Source organism: Cnephaeus nilssonii (genome assembly GCF_951640355.1).
Source record: "Cnephaeus nilssonii genome assembly, chromosome: 8".
In the NCBI taxonomy this organism is placed as follows: Eukaryota; Metazoa; Chordata; class Mammalia; order Chiroptera; family Vespertilionidae; genus Cnephaeus; species Cnephaeus nilssonii.
Window position 1 is genome coordinate 85,943,523 of NC_137079.1, and position 21,396 is coordinate 85,964,918.

Consider the following 21,396-nt stretch of genomic DNA (forward strand, 5'->3'; position numbering starts at 1 on the left):
TTCCAAACAGGATTTTATTTTTAAGGAAAATACATCGGTTCAGTCGGGATACTATTATTAATGCATTTGACATAACTGGAAAGTTGCAAATTAACTCCCCCCCCCCGCCCCTTATAACAGACATGGAAGAAAGAAGGATTTTTTGCTCTATATAAAGGGTTTTGGCCAAATTGGTTGAGACTTGGTCCTTGGAATATCATTGTATCCTTTTCTGTTGTAGTAGATGTGAAAAAAGATAGCTAAAAATATTGTTTGTGTAAACTATCATGTTATTATAATTTAGAAGTTGGTTTTTAGTCTTTTATGTTCCTCTGACTCAAGAAGTAACTGTTCAGTTCTTTTAAAAATATGTTTTTATTGATTTCAGAGAGAAGAAGGGAGAGGGAAAGAGGAATAGAAACATCAATGATGGGAGAGGATCATTGATTGGCTGCCTCCTGCATAACCCCTCTGGGGATCAAGCCCGAAACCCGGGCATGTGCCCTGACCAAGAAATGAACCATGACCTCCTGATTCATAGGTTGGCTCTCAACCACTGAGCAACACCAGCTGGGCTGTTCAGTTTCTTTTTCAGGAGGTCTAAAATCTCTGTGCTAGGCACTATGAATCTTGGTTTAATGATGGTGTTATTGAAAGGTAATGATGTCAATAAAAATTTTTATTTAGACACTATTCTAAAAGTTTAGAGTATTTAAGATTTCAGAGAGAAGCCGGGTTGATTTTATATCCCCAGCCACCCTTAGGAAGGAAGTGGTTTGGTTGCAGTGTTCTAGAATGTTTATTTTAGAGAGTACCTAAGGATAAATAGTTATTAGCTCTAGAATTACTTGGCCTATCAGTACTATTTCCTGTATGCCAAAGTGGGGGGTAGGAAAGAAGTGGCAGTTCATTAGACATGAAAGGGCAGAATTATGAGGTAGGGAATGTTGGTGTCACCATCCTCCTGTTTCTCTTTATCTGTGCCCCTGCCCTTATGGAGGCCTGCCTAGCAGAAACCCTTGGGGAGGGCTCCCAGGGCTTGCCGTGTTTCTCTTTCACACAGAATTGACTGTAAAGTCTTCCCACCTCAGTAAAGTCTCAAAAGCTAGGCAGTGTGGGTATAATCTTAGAAGAAGCTCTTGGAGCTGATGCTAAGGGATTTATGTGTGTATCTCAGCTGTGATCTTTCTGTTCCAAGCTGACCTTGGGAAGGCTAATGGGTAGATCTTTCGGAATGGTTAGGGTGGAGCCTTCATATTTAACCATGTTCATAGCATGTGGTCTTTCCAGATATATTTGTTTGTAGATTTGCTATTTGAAGATCTGTTTTTATGTTTTTGGGGTTTAGATGGCATTTTCTTTGTCAGCCTTAACCGATAATTGTAGTTCTTTGTGACATATGAGCAGCTGAAGAAATTGGATTTATGACAAGTCAAGGCTGCATGAGACATCCCTCTGAAAATGCTAACTTCCAAAACAGTAAAGCTTCCTGTGTCTCCCACTGCTTCTCACTGCTTGGCTCATCACAGATTCTGAGGTGTGAGCAACAGATGAAGACTGAGTTAGTTCCGACTGCTGTGTGTTGGCATCAGCCACTCTGCATTGAACGTTTACTGGCATAAACTGTAACATTCAAACACTAGTCCTTACCATCAAAGTGCCCTTTGACATCAAATATAACATGAAATGCATGTTTTTTGTTAAAGAAAACTTGCAAGAAGATCAGGAACTCTTTAGAGGAGAGTAGCACCTGGTGCATCGCAGCTCATAGCTGAGAGTAGCAGACTGCCCTGAAGAAGCTCACTGGACCCGTGGAATAGAGCCTCCAAGGGGGCATTATTGTTCCTGAACTTGGGGGCTTTTGCCTCTTGTCAGCTGAAGAAATCTCAGAGGTGGAGACCTGGACTTTTCAACCCCAGGTATCAACAGTATAGGAAATAGAGCCCTGGAATATTGCACTGCTTTATAATTTCCTGTTTTGGCAAGATCTTTCACTTATAATAAGTGATTTTAAGCCGTTGAAGACTTGACCTTTGTAAGGAATTGTTACAAAGTATTAATATCTAAACTCACAGTGGTGTGATGTGATGGCTATGAAGGTGGCAAGGTCTGTGTTGATGGGAGGTGTTTCAAACAACTTGGGTTCTGTCTTAGGTTATGTTAGTAATTTGTTCTATGATTTTTAGCAAAGTTTATGTACCATTCTGGAAATGGGGATAATAACATCTATGGAAATTGAGGGTCAAATGAAGAAAATATTAGTTGCTACTATTTGACTTGTTTGGTAAGGGTGTTTATATTATGCTGTCATACAGCTATAATCTGAGGATAAACAGTCTGTGTGTATGGAAGAGTCATTTTATCATGGACTACTCATCATAATTCCGAGGGAAGCCTGTTGTTAAAGGCCTTGTGAAAGAAAGAACACTGTATAAATTAAGGTTTTATTATGTTTTCTTTTTTTTTTTTTAAATATATATTTTATTGATTTGTTACAGAGAGGAAGTGAGAGGGATAGAGAGTTAGAAACATCGATGAGAGAGTAACATCGATCAGCTGCATCCTGCACACCCCCTACTGGGGATGTGCCCGCAACCAAGGTACATGCCCTTGACCGGAATCGAACCTGGGACCTTTCAGTCCGCAGGTCAACGCTCTATCCACTGAGCCAAACCGGTTTCGGCAAGGTTTTATTATGTTTTCATTGCAAAGTGTTGAAAGTGAATTAGGAGTTGATTTTTCCAGATTTCCCAGTTTTTACTTTAGTTTGGGCAACGTTTGTTTAAATATTTCCTACCTTGGACTTCCTAATTAGCTTGGATAGCAAATAATGCTTGAAATTTCAGAAATGATTTCTTTAGTATTGCACCTGCTTATCTAGTTTCTGATAAGAGGTATTGTACTTTCCGGCGTATAAGACGACTGGGCGTATAAGATTTTCCTGGGTTAAAAAGTCGTTTTATACACCGGAAAATGTGTTATATTGGACTATATTGATAGGATTAGATATAATGGATTAGATATATTGGACTACCGTATTTTCTGGCGTATAAGACGACTTTTTAACCCAGGAAAATCTTATATGCCTAGTCGTCTTATACGCCGGAAAATACGGTATATATCTTCTTCTAAAGACAAGATAAATCATTCTTCCTCTTCTTTCTTGCCTTCATCTTACTCTGTTCAAAATAAAATGTGACTCTGATAGCCCCAAGAACTTGACACTAATAGAAGACAGCTCCAGGAAAGGGAATATATATATATACTAGAGGCCCGGTGCACAAAATTTGTGCATGGGGTGGGGGGAAGAGGGGCTCCCTTAGCCTGGCCTGCACTCTCTGTAATTCAGGACACCTACACCTTTTTCTTATCTAGCTAACCTCTTCACATTTTAAAAAATTAACCGAAATACCAACTACTCTAGGAAATCTTCTTTGAACAAATCTCTTTACAATCTGTATTAAGTATTTTCATAGTATACCATTCTTTTTCTTTAGCAGCAACTTAGAGTGGATGCAATGTGCTTCTCATTCTTGTATCTGAAATTTTTCTTGTTGCTCTTGTAATAGTGAAGCTTATTCAGTTTACATTTGCCCTTCAAGGGTTTATATTTGGTTCAGTTTCTAGTTGGCTCCCTGCTTTTTTTTTTTTAAGCAATAAATGTGGGTTGTGATAGTAAGCCTCACTTGTAATCCAGTCTGTAGGTCTCTCTATTTGAATATTTCTATAATACCTATCACTTTAGCATACCAGAGATTGTGTTCATTTATAGAAAATAACAATAAATGTCACCTGATCATTTGATCTTGTAGTAATATTTTATAGCAAGATATATTATTCTAGTAATTTAACTATTACAAAACTGAGGCATACAGAAATAAATCACATTCTATATAATAAAGAGCTAATATGCTAATTAGACCAAACAGCAGAACGACCGGTTTGGACAACCTTCCAGAGCCAGGACTGCAAGGGCTGAGGCAGCTGGGGCTGTGAGGGCCGTGCCCCTGGCACAAATTTCATGCATCGTGCCTCTGGTCCTATCTAATAAAAGAGTAATATGCAAATTAACCATCACTCCATCACAAATATGGCGGTGCCCAGTCCCCTCAGCCCCGCCTCTGGAGTGTCAGGGCCTGTTAGCCGGGCCAGGGGCCTCGGGGGGCTGAGCGGCGAGGCTGGATCCACCCACTCCGGCGACGAATCCAGCCTCTCCGCTCCTCCACTGCTGGAGTGTTTGGGCCTGTTGGCCCAGCCAGGGGTTGCAGGGACCAAGCGGCGAGGCAGGATCTGCCCACTCTGGTAGTGGATCCATTCTTGCTGCTCTGCCGTTTTTGGAGTGTCTGGGCCTGTAGCCAGGCCAGGGGCCTTGCCGGTCCACAGCCTCTGGAGTGTCTGGGCTTCGCTCAGGTCGCAGGAAGCCCTATTCTTGTAGGAATCTAGGAATATTCCTGCAACAGACCTCTAGTTGAACAATAAAGAATGATTCAAATATCAAAGCATGGTACACTTAGGGCCTCCCTTGTCCTGTGCCTCAGATATCATAGCATAGTACATAGTTCACATGGGACTCAGCTTCCTTTAAAATAGGAAGGGATGCCATACTCATGAAGCAGCTACTTCCACACACATATATATGTTTTTTTAATTCACAGCACATACTCTTTGTACTAACTGTTGGAAAATCACTCTAGCAAATGCCTCTGTTCCTCTCTGTACTGTTGCCTTACATTCTGATGTCATTACTGTGCTTTTATCATCCACTCGCTCTAATAAGATAGTGAATTATTTAAGGGCAGATCATGACTTCAGCTTGTGTTTCTCTGTCATGGTGCCTAGATAAATACTCAAATGCCATCCAGTCCAAATGACTGTGATGAGAGAGGCCCACTGTTGCTGGAGACCTCTGATTTTTATTTAAGGGGCCTCACTTGTTCTTCACCTGTACAGAGGGGTGAGTAGGGGCTGATGGAATTTGGGGAAACCCAGACAGAATTCTCCTCCTGCAAGATTTTGCTAAGCTGGGACCGCGGGCGGCTTTTTTGCCCAAGTCCGCCGGGCAGCTTCTTCGCCCAGGACTGCCGGGCATTTGTCCAATTAAAACCCGGACACACAGCAATAACAAAGGCACTGGTCTCTTACAGCTAATGCATGTGGATCAAACCCCAGCCTGCAGGAACTCACCCCGCAGTCAGGGCTGGGCCAATGGGTGGACCTGGGCTGGTGCTCCTAACTCTGGGGAGAGGGAGACTTCCCGGGGCTGCAGGCTAGAGGCCCCGGACTCCGTGCCACACGCCCGAACAGGTCCATAGCGCAGGCTGGTTGGTGGAGTGGCTTCTTCGCCTGGGACCTCTGGGCGGCTTGACTTGGACTCTTCGCCGCCGGACCGCTGGGCGGCTTGGCTTGGCCTCTTTGCCCCGGGACCGCCGTTCGGCTTGGCTTGGCCTCTTCTCCCCGGGACCGCTGGGCGGCTTGGCTTGGCCTCTTCGCCCCGGGACCGCCGTTCGGCTTGGCTTGGCCTCTTTGCCCCGGGACCGCCGTTCGGCTTGTCTTGGCCTCTTCGCCCCGGGACCGCTGGGCGGCTTGGCTTGGCCTCTTTGCCCCGGGACCGCCGTTCGGCTTGGCTTGGCCTCTTTGCCCCGGGACCGCCGTTCGGCTTGGCTTGGCCTCTTCGCCCTGGGACCGCTGGGCGGCTTGGCTTGGCCTTTTCTCCCCGGGACCGCCGTTCGGCTTGGCTTGGCCTCTTCGCCCCGGGACCGCCGTTCGGCTTGGCTTGGCCTCTTCTCCCCGGGACCGCTGGGCGGCTTGGCTTGGCCTGGCCCCAGCAGCCCACCCAGCACCACAACCGTGGGGTTGCTGCCCCCCCTGCGGGTTTATGTCTCCACTCCTGCCTCCCTGCATGTTGTTCCCGCGCCCGGCCCCTCCTCCTGAGCTGGTCGTGACCGTTAAGGCATCCTGCCTAATTTGCATATTACCTCTTTATTTATAGATAGATAGATAGATAGATAGATAGATAGATATAGATACTGGGTACCTTGGGTTCCACCCTTTGAGAACATTAAATACATACTAACTGGGGGCTCCAGGGAGACACTTATGCAGTGTCTACCCCATCCCAGTTGTCTGGCCCCTAGCTGCTTCCTCCCTTGAAGCACAGTAGAAGGAACAGAGGTTTTTCTTGTGGATTGGGTAGTTTTCCTCCCAGTCACTTTCACCTGGCCTTTATTAATGTTGACTTTAACCTTCTGCACTCGGATGTTGAGTGTGACTCGACACGGTTAGCATTAGAATAAAGGAATTGAGAAAAAAGCAAGCGAGTGCAAAGGGTTAAAAAAGATTTTGTGAAACAAAAGTTTATTTCCAAAAGTAAGAGGTAAGACAAAGTCATTAAAAAGAGAAGAAAGAAAGGTGGTGGAGTAGCAAATAGTTGTGAATTGCATAAAGACTAAGATAAGTCCGGATCTCCCTGGCACCCTCTAGAGGTGACTGGAGAGCTAAACTCATTCAGGCCTCTCCTGGTACTGAACCATATCTTCATAAAGGAAATTTTTTCTTCAGACCAAACATTCCATAATGTAATAAGGGCTTTCTATAGAAAGGCTTTCAGTTTTGAGTTACTTCTTATGAAACACTCTTTTTTAAATGTAGAAAACACTTTATTTTTTAACTATTCATATCATTTCTAAGTAAATATGCAATATTCATTATATCCATTTATTAAAATTATGTACATGTTCATATCAGATTGAAAAGAAATTCAAACCTCACTGTAAAACTTACATTTTAAAGAGAAAAACACAGTATTTCTTCAGTGTAGATTTATTAAACACTTTATAGAACAAGATCTTAACCTGCTTTGTTTTTTCTGCTTTCTGAAAGAGTTAATGTAATTATTGAAGCTTCTAACCAAGAAAGGACTTAAGACCCTGGGACACTTGCTCCCCTTGTTTTCAGATATTGCCCACCCCCTTGGCTATTGCTTATATGTGGCAAAAGGATTTTTAGCTTTTATAACCTAAAAGAAAAAAAAAAAGGATTTTTTTGCTTGCTCGTGGGTTTGTGTAATCATTGAAGCTAAATGTTGCTGATTTGTGATATAAAAAATGCCTCCTGTTTTCCATATTTATTCTTGGGCTAGAAATAGTTATATCATATAAAGACTATAAAGTTTATACGCCTTTATATTTCAAGCTCTTTATTTAAACATTGTTGGATTATGTGGCATAAACCTTGTTTCATTATTTAATAAACTGGAGTAATATATAATTATAAAAATGATTTATGATTATTTCAGATAAATAGAAACATTTGAACTAAGACATTCTCCAAAGAGTCCAGAAGGCTGGAGTAGAAATAGCATTTGGGAAAGTGGTTGCAGACATTTCTCTCTGCCTAGAGAAGTTATTGGGATCATCTTACTTATTGCCTGGATACCCATTACCTGAAATATTCTGCGACTCAGTAGAGGCCAGTGAATTTGCTGCATGGGTTGGGTTGGCAAGGTACTGTGGAGATTAAGAACATTAATGTGCCCTGGCCAGTTGCTCAGTGGTTAGAGCATTGGCCCGTGGACACAAGGGTCTCAGGTTCAATTCCCGGTCAAGGGCACATACCGTGGTTTCAGGTTTGATCCCCAACCCTGGTCAATCCCCAGCCCTGGTCAGAGCGCTTTCAAGAAGCAACCAATTGCCCTGGCCGGTTTGGCTCAGTGGATAGAGCATCGGCCTGCGGACTGAAGGGTCCAGGGTTCGATTCTGGCCAACGGCACATGCCTGGGTTGCGGGCTCGATCCCGAGTGGGGGGCATGCAGGAGGCAGCTGATCAATGATTCTCTCTCATCATTGATGTTTCTATCTCTACCTCTTCCTTCCTCTCTGAAATCAATAAAGAAATAAATATTTAAAAAAGAAAGAAAGAATTTGTTTAAAAAAAAAAAAGAAGCAACCAATTAACGTGTCACTCTCACATCAATGTTTCCCTCCCTCCCTCTCTCCTTCCCTCCCTCCCCTTCCTCCCTCCCTTCCACTCTCTCTTTAAAGATCAGTGGGGCCCAGCCAGTGTGGCTCAGTGATTTGAGTGTGTACCTATGAGCCAGTAGGTCACAGTTCCATTCCCAGTCAGGGCACATGCCCGGATTGTGAGTTCAATCCCCAGTGTGGGGCATGCAGGAGGCAGCCAATCAATGATTCTCTCTCCTCATTGATGTTTCTCTTTCTCTCTCTCTCCCTCTCCCTTCCTCTCTGTAATCAATAAAATATATTAAAAAAAGATTAATGGGGGAAAAAATATCCTCGGGTGAGGATTAAAAAAAAGAAAAGAAAAAAAAAAGGACACCAATATGATTATATTAGTGCCCTGAACTTTCAAGTTCCCTCTGTCCTCCTGGTATTTGATGCTGCCTCGAGGCAGGAGCTGGGGTGCTTGGTTAACTGTGGCCCAGGCAGAGATACCTCTGGTTGGCATAAAATAGCCAGTGGGTGAAATAAAAACATGGTTCATTTAATTTTTTACTTAAAAGTATTTTCTAGGTGCCTGTTTTCTTAACATTTAACTTAAATATAGTAGTTTATTGGAAAAAAGAGGGAGACGTTTTGTTTCAGTTCTCCTACCTAAGAGATTAAATGACATACCCATACATGATTGACTTTGTGTGAGGGTAGTGAGAACAGCTGGCAGCTGGTGTGTCCCAAGTGCCTGAACAGAACTTCCACTCTGATCATTGCACCTGTTAGACACATTTGGCTTTACATCCAGGCTAATTGTTAAAGTGTTAGCTGGAAAAATCTACAGGGTACATTATCAGTAGTTATAAGTAAATCATTTAGAAGCAAGGCATGGGCGTATAAGGCAAGGGTAGTATATAAATCTGTTTCTTGAAAGCTTGATGCAAATGATGGAACCAAAAGCACAAAGAGCAAAATACTGGAAACTATATATCGATATGGATGGACCAGCTTAAATAAACTGGTACATTCATGTAATGGCTTACTGTGTGGCACATGAGAAGAATGAGTTAGATCTCAGCCTACTCACCTGGAAAGATGTTCATGATATGTTATTAAGTAGGAAAAAGTTGAGATGCAGACTCCTATGTATACCATGATCTCATTTCTTAGGAAGAAAGCATAAAACTTATGTAAGTAGGGAATGGATTTAAAGGGTGTGCATTAGGGTTCTCCAGAGAAATAGAACCAATAGGTGTGTGTGTGTGTGTGTGTGTGTGTGTGTGTGAGATTTATTTTAAGGATTAGGCCCATGTGATTGTGGAGGACTGGTAAGTATGAAACTCGGTGTGTGTGTGTGTGTGTGTGCGTGTGTGTGTGCATGTGAGTGATTTATTTTAAGGATTAGGCCCATGTGATTTGGAGGACTGGTAAGTATGAAACCTGTAGGTTAGCAGGTTAGCAGACTGAAAATTCAGACAGGATTTCTATGTCACAGTCTTGAGTCAAAAGTCCTTCTCTTGGAAACCTTGTTTTTATTTCCCCTTAAGTTCCTTAACTGATTGAATGAGGCCCACTTGTGTAATGGAGTATAATCTTTTTAAAAAATGTATGTATTGATTTCAGAGAGGAAGGGAGGGGGAGAGAGAGATAGAAACATCAATGATGAGAGAGAATAATTGATTGACTGCCTCCTGCATGCTCCCTACCAGAGATCGAGCTCTCATTCTGGGCATGTGCCCTGACCTCCTGGTTCATAGGTCAATGCTCAACCACTGAGCCACACTGGCCAGGCTGGAATATAATCTCAAAGTCAACTGATTGCAGATGTTATTCAACATCTATAGAATACCTTTATAGTAACATCTAGACTAGTATTTACCGTACAACTGGGCACTATAGCCTGTCCAACTTGACACAAAATTTAACCATCACAGGGTAGAAGCAATTACTAAAATTTTCTTTATGCAGAATTGTATTATATTGGTTCTAAACGTTTATGTTTTATCATTTAAAACAAAATTTTTAGAGCAAAAAGGACTAGCTTGGAATTCAGATGTCCAAGTTACGGTAAGTGGTGGAAAATGGGAGTTACAGTAAATATACTGTTTATAGTTTAATGATATAATATTTCTAAAATTATATTAAACTAGAAGGCCAGTGCATGAAAATTCATGCACTGGAGGGGGCAGGGGTCCCTCAGCCTGGCCTACCCCCTCTCACAGTCCGGGAGCCCTCAGGGGCGGGAGGCGACCCAGCAATCAGGGGAAGGTGACGCCCCCATCACACCTCTGCTGCTGCCACTGCTGGCAGTGCAAGCCTCAGCCAGTCCTGGATACCTGAGCCTTGGGCAGCCCTGGGCAGCTGGGCAGCCGCCATCCGAGGCTTGTCTGTGCCTCAGGCGTTGGCTGGGCAGCCTCCATCTGAGGCTTGCCTGTTCCTCGGGCGTCGTCTGGGCAGCCGCCATCCGAGGCTTGCCTGTGCCTCAGGCTGGCCCTCGGTGGCTGGGCAGCTGCCATCTGAGGCTTGCCTGTTCCTCAGGCTGACCCTGGGCAGATGGGGGGCTGAGGGGACTGGGGGACTCCAGAGGCAAGCGGGGCTGAGGGGACTGGGCACCACCATCTTGTAGCTGTGGGCGCCACCATATTTGAGGATGTGACAGTCAATTAGCATATTCCCTCCTTATTGGCTGTGGGAGCCGCCATCTTTGCGACAGTGTGAGGTCAATTAGCATATTTTCTCTTAATTAGATAGGATGTCTGTCAAACTTAAAATTGAGCTGAAAGAATAAATGGGAAATGTTTGCTTTTTCAGTTTTAACTATTTTCTTTTTATTCAATGAATTTAATCCGACCTAATAATAGACAAAAATGTAAATTGACTGTACCTCCGCGATGCCCACAGCCAATCAGGAGTGGGTATGCAAATTAACCCGACAAAGATGGCGGGCCTGTGGGCAGCGTGCCCACGCAGGCGCTGAGCAGCCGGGGCGGGGTGGGATGCTGGCATCGTTGCCTGGGCAACGAAGTCCGATGATTTGCCTGCTGTATTTGCCTCCCAGGGGTCGCCTGCGCTGGTGGCTCCTACACGCGGTTCCAACCACTGAGGAGTCGTCAGACCCCATGGCTACCGTCTCTGCCGAGAACCAGGAGGCTGCTGCCCTGAGGCCCAGGTGAGAGCACGGCTCTGCCTCCTGCTTTTCAGACTCACCAGGACACAGGAGCAGAGCCCGGCCTTCATGGTCTCTCTGGAAGCAGCCTCCCAGGGAGGTGAGCGGGCTGGAGGTCATGCCTTGGGCTCTGCGCCTTTCTCTCCCCAGTCCCCTCCCTTCCTAACCAGGGGCCTCACTGGGAACTTAACTTTCTTTGTTAAACAAGGGAATTCTGGACAATGATTGTCCGACCTCTGTGAACCCAGTGGGAGAACATGTCCGGGCCGGGGTGCCCCCGCCAGCCCGGGACCGGGCAGTGACTGCACAAGCACACACCTTTCTTCCTGCAGAAGATGGACGGCTGCTCAGAGAACTCTGTGGAACAGCAGGGATCCGCTGAGCAGTTCCCGGGCATCCGGCGACCAGTCTGCCTGCGAAGAGGTTACGGGAGAAGGGTGTCTCTCTGCCGCAGGCGCTCCCGGCCTGCCCCTCTGACACCCCCAATGGCAAGGTTTCCCAAGGAAACAGCAACGCAGGACGAGACCTGCATTTCCTCACCATTGAGCTCTCTGAGAAACTAGGAAAGAGGCTTCCACAGCTGTGACTGTGAGCGCTTCACGCAAACCCACACGACCGCCTCCCCAGCCAGCACCCGGCACCTGCTATCACTCACGGGTCTTCCATGTTCCGTTCACCCAAACTATGACAGCACACCTCCATCGCTGCGAGCTTAGGGGGCCGTGATGGAAGAAGGCATCATGACTGCTCTGGGGACACAACAGTGGGGAGACTCAGGGTGCAGAGAACTGGCCGCATTCCCAATGCCCGGATCTGGTTACTGCGCGGGATCAAGGCTCCGACTCCCCCGGCCGTGCCTTCCCCGTAAGCTACGCACAGCCCCGTCGTGCACCACACTGCTGGGCAGCACGGAGCAGATGCATGAGACCCCCCAACCCAGGGACGAGCCAGTCTCAGGCAGCTGGTCATGAACTGGCCACTGCAGGGATGGCCCTGCTGGTCGTCCCCACACTCAATTGCCTGCCGAGGTCCTGACCCTACGGTTTGGTTCACTCCTCTTCCTCCCCAGCCCCCTCTAGAGACCCGAACTTATATATATAATCATCTGAAGAAAGAATGATTCAAAAATTTCCAAATTTAGCAAAATATAGTAAAAATATAAACCCACAGATCAAAAAAGCTCAGTGAATAGCAAGCACAGGACATAAAGAAAGCTACATCAAGACACATAAAAATCACATTTCTCAACACCAGTGATGAAAAGAAAAATGTTTTAAGTAGAAGAAAAGATACACACTATACACAGGACTAAACATAAGGATTACAAAAGATTTCTCATTAGAAACAGTGTAAGGGAGAAGATAGTAGAGCGACAGCATTAAAGTACTCACAAGGGGGGAAAATCCTCTCAATTTATAATTCTAGACTGAGTGAAAATATTTTTAAAAATAGTTAAAATATATTTTTTATGTATAAAAGACTGAATTTTTTTTATCACCAGCAGATTTGTAGTATAAGGAATGTTAAAAGAAGTCCTGCAAGCAGAAATAAAATTTTGCCAGATACAAATAATGATCTATACCAAGAAGTGGGAAACACCAAAGACAGTAAATGCATAGGAAAAAAATATAATAGAAGTTTCTTATTATTTAAATATATTTAAAGATAATTAACTATTTAAACAAATAATAATGTAATATCAGTTTTATAACATCTGTGAAAGTAAAATACGTGACAATAATAGCACAAAGATTGTCCGGGAGAAATGAAATTTTGTTACAGTGAAGTTTCTATACAAGATGTGAAGTGGTGTAATATCCACTTGAAGATAGACCGTGACAAGTTAAAATCCTATATCATAAAGAGCTAATATGCAAAAAGTCATCATGCCATTATGCCATCACACCATAATGGCTCGGACACTCAACACTGGGGAGAGAGGAATGGGGACCAGCCAGGCTGCAGCCCGGGAGAGGGACAAGCCACTCGCTTCAGGGTCCTGGGTGCCAGCAGCTGCGCCTGCACCTCTGGCCCAGGAGAGGGACAAGCCGCCTGCCCCGCAGTCCTGGGCGCCAGCAGCTGGGGCTGCAGCCCAGGAGAGGGACAAGCTGCCCGCCCTGCGGTCCTGGGAGCCAGCAGCTGCGCCTGCGCCTGCAGCCCAGGAGAGGGACAAGCTGCACACCCTGTGGTCCCGGGTGCCTGCGGCTGCAGGCTGGGCAAAGCCGCCTGCCCACGGTCCCCTGCTGCGATCAGCCTGGGTGAAGCCGGCTCAGGTCCTGGGTGCCTGTGTCTGGCCAGAGAGAGGGAAACCCGGGTCCCAGGTGTGGGGCGAGGCAGAGGCAGTTAGGGGCAATCAGGCCAGCAGGGGAGCAGTTAGGGGTGATCAGGCAGGCAGGCAGAGGTGGTTAAGGGTGATCAGGCAGGAAGCCAGAGGGGTTAGGGGCGATTAGGCAGGCAGGCAGAGGCAGTTAGGGGCAATCAGGAAGGCAGGCCAGTGAGTGGTTAGGAGTCAGTGGTCCCAGACTGCGAAAGGGATGTCCGAATGCCGGTTTCTGCCCGATCCCGAAGGGGTCCCCAGTTGGAGAGGGTGCAGGCTGGGCTGAGGGAACCCCCCCCCCCCTTCGTGTACAAATTTTGTGCACTGGGCCACTAGTATTTTATAATTTAAAAAATTTTAAATATATTTTTATTGATTTCAGAGAGGAAGAGAGAGGGAGAGAGAGAGAAACATCAATGATGAGAGAGAATCATTGATCGGCTTCCTCACACACACCTCCCACTGGGGATTGAGCCTGCAACCTGGGCATGCACACCAACCGGGAATTAAACTGTGACTTCCTGGTTCAGAGATTGACGCTCAACCACTGAGCAACACTGGCTGGGCGATAATTTAATTGTTTTAAACTTTTTTTTTTGACAGTAGGGGGAAACCTCCAAATAGAGTGCATCATGTGGACTATGTACCTATTCTGTAAACTCCTGAGGTGTTTTTACATAATTCTTAGTCTCCTTCTGACCATACTATTTTCAAATTATACTGTTTCATTGCATTTATCTAAGCATGCTTGGGTTTCTTCTGTCTTCTACAACAGTACAACTACCACCACCATCCATCTCCAGAACTTTTGAGATAAATTGTCTTGAGTGGATCTTGGTCCTTTAATTCATTAGCAGTGTTATGTTTATGGCCTTGTTATAGGCCCAAGCTAGAAGATAAGATCCCAGAACTTACATCTGGATCCTTTTTTTTTTTTTTTTTGTAGTGTAATACACATAACATAAAATTTACTGTCTTAACCATTTTTAAGTATACAGTTTAGTGGTCTTAAATACATTTACATTGTTGTGCAACTATCACCACCATTCATCCCTATAACTTCATCTTGTAGAACTGACACTTCATACCCAGTAAACAACTCCTCATTCTTTCCTCCCAATAGCTCCTGGCAACTACCATTACACTCTCTGTTTTATGATTTTTTATTCATTTTTTTATTAAGGTATTATATGTGTACATATCTTACTGTTTTTATGATTTTTGACTAATTTATGGACCTCAATATGTAGACACATTCAGTATTCGTCCTTTTTGTTACTAGCTTATTGGACTTAGCATAATGCCCTCAAGATTCATCCATATTGTAGTATATTACAGAGTTTCCTGCCCTTTTAAGGCTGAATAATATTCCATTATATGTATAGACCACATTTTGCTTATCCATCCATTGTTGATGAATACTTGGTTACTTACACATTTTAGCTACTGTGAATAATGCTGTTATGAACAAGGGTGTACAAATATCTCTTTGAGACCCTGCTTTTACTCTTTTGTGTATATTCCCAGAAAGAATTGCTGGATCATATGGTAATTTTGTTTTTAAATTTTTGAGGAACTGCATACTGCTGCACAGTTACTGTACCATTTTACAATTTCACCAACAGTGAATTTGAAATTGACAAGTGTGAATCCTCCAATTTTGTTCTTTTTTAAAGATTGTTTTGGCTATTTGTGATTCCCTTGAGATTCCAGATGAATTTTAAGATGGGTCTTTCTATTTCTTCACAAACTGTCATTGGGATTTGGATAGGAATTACACTGAATCTGTAGCTTGCTTTGGGTAGTATTGATATTTTAACAATATTAAACTTTTTATTTCATGAACATGAGATGTGTTTCCATTTATTTATGTCTCAATTTCTTTTAGCAATGTTTTATAGTTTTCATTGTACATGTGTTTCACTTCCTTGGCTAAGTTAATTCCTAAGTATTTTATGCTTTTTAATGCTATTGTAAATAGAATTTGGTTTCGTAATTCCCTTTTCAGATTGTTCATTGTTCATGCAGAGGAATCCAACCTATTTTTGTGTGTTGATTTAGTATCCTGCTACTTTGCTGAATTCATTTATTAGTTCTAATAGTTTTTTTGGTGGAATATTTAGGGTGTCTACATGCAAGATCATATCATCTGCAAGCAGAGGTGCTATTACCTTTTTTCCAATTTGGATGCTTTTTATTTCTTTTTCTTGCCTAATTACTCCATTTAGAACTTCCAATACTATGTAAAATAGAAGTGGACATCCTTGCTTTGTTCCTAATCTTAGAGGAAAGGCTTTCAATCTTTCACCATTGAGTATGATGTTCATTGTGGGCTTTTTTCTTCCTTCTGTTGATGTGGTGTATTACATTGATTAATTTTCGTTTGTTGAACCATCCTTGCATTCCAGAAATAAATCCAAGTTGGTCATAATGCATAATCCTTTTAATACGCTGCTGAATTATGTTTGCTAATATTTTGTTCTTTGTTCCTCCTTCCACTGAGAAATTGAAGTCAATTTCCCTCCCTTTGTGTCTGGCCTGCCCATAGTGACTTGGCTTTGCAGAGAATGCAACAGAAGTGATCTCCTGTGATTTCTGAGGCTAGTTCTACATTAGCCTTTGGGAACTTATCTCTAAGCCATAAGCCCCTGAGAGACCATGTGAATGACCAATGGAGAAGCACTGAGACTACATGAGGACGTAGAGATGTGCAGTCAGTCTCCAGCTGTCCAGCCTGTGGGCATTCGTGTCACCCTAGCTATGATTTCAGACATGATGAACAGAGACGATTCTTTTTTGTTGTTGTTAAAGTTCCTTTTTAAATATATATATCTATATATATCTATATATATCTATATCTATCTATATCTATCTATATCTATCTATATCTATCTATCTATCTATCTATCTATCTATCTATATATATATATATATATATATATATATATATATATAATTGATTTCAGAGAAGAGAGAGGGTGAGAGAGATAGAAACATCAATGATGAGAGAGAATAATTGATATGCTGCCTCCTGCATGCCCCACACTGGGGATTGAGCCTGCAACCTTGGCATGTTTCCTTGACCAGAATGGAACCTGGGACCCTTCAGTCCACAGGCTGACTGACAGTCTATCCACTGAGCCAAATCAGCTAGGGCGACGATTCCTTTCTTACGTGCCTTGAAGAAATTCCTGACCCACAGAATTATGAAAGATAACAACAAAATGGTGGTTCTTTTAGGGCACAATTTTTGGGTCAATTTGCTAGGTAGCAATAGATAACAGGAACCAAACTATTCCCCTATTGAAAAATATTTAGGTTGTGTCCATTTTTTCTTCATTATGAACTATATTTTACATGTACTTTTTGAATATTCAAGAATTTCTCTAGGATAATTTTTCAGAGACATATTTGCTGGATAATAGGGCTATCTTTTCTTTTTGTTTCTCCACCCTCTGTTTTGATAAGTGTTGGCAAATTTCCCTCTACAAAGAGCATATAAAGGTGGCCTTTTTCCTTCATTCTCCCAAATATCTTTGATGACTTACTTCATATTCTGTGTTTTGTTTACTTATGTCTAAATGAAAGAGAATAACTCCTACCCTATCTACAGGGCTGCAATTTAGTGATTAAAAGTGAAATCTGAATAACACCTCACAAACAAAATGTTATCTACTGTAATATGGGGACCTTGATCTTTAGGGATGAGATAACTTTGACCTCATCTTTGTCCTTTTGACAAGATAGCCTGTGTCTTCTCATTGTCCTTCCCACCTTCACTTGCATACACACGATATGAATATGTATGTGTATCTTATATGTACATATACACAGATACATGCAATATGAGTATTTACTATATCAATTTGAATTAATTTATGGGAACAGTTACCAAAACTTGAATTAAATAAATATATTGTAAGAATTATAGTAGAAAATTAAAACTGCAACTATATTTGTCATGTCCTCCAGTGCTTCTGGGAATAAGCTAATCACCAGCTGGAAACAGGAAGAGATTTGACTTGTAATACAGCGTATAAACATGGGTTCATTGTACGAAATTTGTACTTCTTTGGTGGGGGGGGGTTAATATTTGTTAATATAGATAATATTTGTCCATACTGAAAAGAGCACTAGAGTCTAAAGCAGAAAATTCAGTTTCTACTATATATTGAGCAACCACTATATTGTTTAAATGTATATAACTTTTGCCTGGCTGGAGTGGCTCAGTGGTTGAGCATTGACCAATGAACCAGGAGGTCACAGTTCAATTCCCAGTCATGGGCTCGATCTCCATTGTGGGGTGTGCAGGAGGCAGCTGATCAATGATTCTCTCTCATCATTGATGTTTCCATCTTTCTCGCCCTCTCCCTTCCTCTCTGAAATCAGTTTATATATATATATATATATATATATATATATATATATATATATATATATATAAAATGTATATAACTTCTATGCTAGTATTCTGCAAAATTAAAACACCCCATAAAAACTGCTATTACTCTGTTTCACTGTTCTTGTTGCTTCCCCACCCCTACAGAGCCAGCTGGTGACTAGGCACTGCTGTTCTTCCTGTAGCTTCCTCAATTCTTCAAATCAAGAATAATCCAGGCATTATTGTGTTGCATCATCTACCTTCCTCTTCCTTCATTTGATAGGGGTGGGGGTTTATAATCTGGTAGATAGAGTGCCTGAATTAATCTAAAGATAATCATATCAGTTTGAAATTCTAGAGTGCATATACTTACGGGAATAGAGGGTTAAGTTTTTCCGAGTTTCATTTCTTAGGCCGGTGCACCTGCATACTCCCTTTGATCCCAAGCGAAGCGATTGAGGATGTGATTCAGCTGCGGACAATGTACACTGTACCCAGCAAGCAAGCAGGGCCGTTCAGCATGGTCAGGCCGACCCCACCAGGAGCCAAGACATCATCTCATCGCTTAACAACCGAGAACAATAGTTGAATTCTGTGGCCCCCCAGGATCGAATGCAATTGCATTCTGTTCCCAACTTCACCCTAGTCCACTTTCCCAATATAATCCTGTCCCCTGCACCTTGCCATAAGACGGGTTTTGGATGCTCCCTGTCTTCTTGGTTGGCTGGTCTTCTCAATAATCACCTTATATGAATCAACCCTGCCTTCGTTATTGGACATGGCAACAGGCAGCCCAAGCCCACCCGGGGGTTTCCCGGTAACAATTTCACCTCACAGTAGCTGATTAAACATTCAGTGTTGGCACAAATCTTTTCCAGGGATACCATGACCTGCATTGCAAACTTCTAGCATCATGAATCTCCAGTTGGTAAAAATATTTTAAGGAATTAGACAATTTTAGAAGAGAATGGATTGATCATGGATTTGGAAAAATCTGCAATGGAAATGCATTTGGGGGAGAGAGTGTTTATATTTGGCTGTTAAAGGATGATGTTTGTCATCACAAAACTCAAGAGGATTAACTTCATTTCTGAGATTTTGGGAACTAGAGGTCAGTCTGATCTGAAGAAGAGAACGTATGTTTTAGCTACTTAAACAGGTAGATGTACATATCTGTACATATCTACAAGATAACTTTCTTTAGGAAATAGTGGTGTATTGATGTGATGGAGAAACAATACTCTGAAGCTGGGTTGAATAATTAAAACAAAAACCTTACTCTTTAGTGCAGAATTCATTGCAAAATGAGGAGGAGGAGGAGACAGAGGTAGAGGAAAAGAAGAAAATTACTTATTAGTAATCCCAACCATTTGTCAATGTTTTGGGAGTGTTTTTTTTGGGGGGGCAATAGGATCATACACTATCGTTCTTCTTAATTATATCACAATATAATTTTTCCAAATAGGTAAATATTTTCTACAACATTAGAGTTTTAACTCTTGACTTTGTGAGATAATTTTTGACTTCAGAAAAGTTGCAAAAGTAGTACAGAGTTCGGGTGTGCCCTTCATTCAGCTTAGATAACTGTGTGCAATAATCAAAACTGGAAATTAACATTGGCATAATACTATTACCTAAGCTACAGACCTTGTTGGAATATCTGTATTTTATTCTATAGTTTGCCCTTTTTCTATTTGAGGATCCAATCCAGGTTCCGACATTGCATCTAATTGTCATATCTCATCTCCAGTATGTAACAGTTCCTCAATCTTTCCTAATTTTTTATGACCTTGACACTTTTGAAGAATACTGGTGAATTTTGTAGGACATCCCTCAATTTGAATTTGCCTGATGTTTTCGCATATTTAGAATGTGGTTTTGCATTTTTGGCAAGAATACCACCGAAGTGATATTGTGTCCTTGATCTATCATGTTAGGAGTTTTATGATGATGCTGTATACTTTGATTACTTGGTTAAGGTGATGTCTGCCAGGCGTTTCCATTGTAAAGCTAATAGCTCCCCTTGCTATTAATACATATCTTGGGGGGATCATTTGTCCAATGCAAATTTCTGTTTCTCCTCTAATTTTAGCATCCATCCTTACATATTGCCTGCTACAATTGTTACTATTTTCCTCATTCTTTCCATATTTATTGTTTTGGAATTTTTCTGTAAGGTAGATTGTCTCTACTCCCCAATTTACTAATTCAATCATTTATATTAGTATGGACTCATGAGTATTTATATTATTATAAACTAGAGGCCTGGTGCACGAAATTTGTGCATGGGGGGCGTGTCTCTCAGCCCGGCCTGCACCCTCTCCAATCAGGGATCGGGCCTAAACTGGCAGTCGGACATCCCTCTCGCAATCTGGACCACTGGCTTCTAACTGCTCGCCTGCCTGCCTGCCTGGCCGCCACCCAACTGCCCCCCTGCCGGCCAGCGTGGCCGCCCCCCAACTGCCCCCCTGCCGGCCTGCCTGGTTGCCCCCCAACTGTCCCCCTGCCGGCCTGGTCACCCCCTAACTGTCTGGAAGATGTCTGGTCACCTGGTCTAATTAGCATAGTATCCTTTTATTAGTATAGATTATGATCCAATACTATTGTATTTTTATTGTTCAAGTCTACAACATGATTTAAAAAAAATAATTCTTTATTCTTGAAAGTATTGCATATGTCCCTTTCCACCCCATTGAGTCCCTCCAGCCCCCCCCCCCACCCCCTTGCCCCAGGCCTTCTACAATATGATTTAAATGGCAGAATAATATTCCAATTACATGTCTGTGCCATGAATTATTGATTGAATTCTTCAATGTTGGACATTTAGATTGTTTCCGATTATTTGATAGTACTAGTAATGATATTCGCTGCACACAAATCTTTGAATTTTTATGTTTTCATAAATTAGTTTTCTAACAGCGGAGTTTTTGGATGTTGGAAATGTTTGTATTCCTAGTTTTGTTCCAGGTAACCGAAACTATCAACAGGTCACCAAGGCAATCACACAGTACACACACTCCACCCAGACTATCCAGTTGTGAGCAGAGGCGGTAGTACGATCCGGGAGCTCACAGAAAGCCCCTGCCGGCAGAGTAACAACTGTCGTGAGCAACACGTAACAATAAAGTTATGGATGTTGAGGAAAAGACTTCCGGTAGGGGCATTTCTATTTCCGTCAAGGTCTTTTAGCCTTCTCCCTCCACGTCCACACCGCAACCGGAAGTATTTGTACCGGTTTAAAGCCACGTCTGTCCTGACCTCGGTCCCGCCCACACACTGTGGAAGCGCTTCCGGGTTCAGGTTGTTCCTCTCGGTACGCCCAGCCCCGCTGCCGGTGCTTAGCTGGAAGCCCGTCTTTCCCGGAAGTGGCCCGGGCCAGTCCTTCGGGGTCCCCATTGCCCGCTGCTGCTGAGGGCCCCGCGGGCGGCGGCGATGGCGGAGGCGGCGCTGCTGCTGCTGCCCGAGGCGGCGGCGGAGTCGGACGCTCGGGAGAGGCTGGCTCTCTGGGATCGGAGACCCGACACCACGGCGCCGCTGACCGACCGGCAGACGGACTCGGTGCTGGAGCTGAAGGCGGCGGCGGAGAACCTGCCGGTGCCGGCCGAGG

General features: G+C 43.3%; 2 protein-coding genes across 5 annotated transcripts in view; both read left to right on the forward strand.

Annotated features, from left to right (window-relative positions):
• Positions 1-15,253, forward strand: part of SLC25A30 (solute carrier family 25 member 30) — a 35,583-nt gene extending 20,330 nt beyond the window's left edge. The window contains exons 9-10 of one of the 4 annotated variants that reach the window (XR_013813914.1): positions 10,984-11,094; positions 11,300-15,253. Coding sequence is in view for 2 of the 4 variants with exons in the window: in XM_079779610.1 (XP_079635736.1) it covers positions 121-201; positions 1,366-1,407 (123 nt within the window). In the remaining 2 variants the exon portion in view is untranslated. Of the gene's footprint in view, positions 1-120; positions 202-1,365; positions 2,962-10,983 lie in introns of those variants that run through there. The other 3 variants (XR_013813915.1, XM_079779610.1, XM_079779611.1) reach the window with 3 other exon arrangements.
• A 5,803-nt stretch (positions 15,254-21,056) lies between these two features.
• COG3 (component of oligomeric golgi complex 3) overlaps positions 21,057-21,396 on the forward strand; it is an 80,784-nt gene continuing 80,444 nt past the window's right edge. The window contains exon 1 of the mRNA XM_079779609.1: positions 21,057-21,395. Coding sequence (XP_079635735.1) covers positions 21,222-21,395 — 174 coding nt within the window. The 5' untranslated portion in view covers positions 21,057-21,221. The remainder of the gene's footprint in view (position 21,396) is intronic.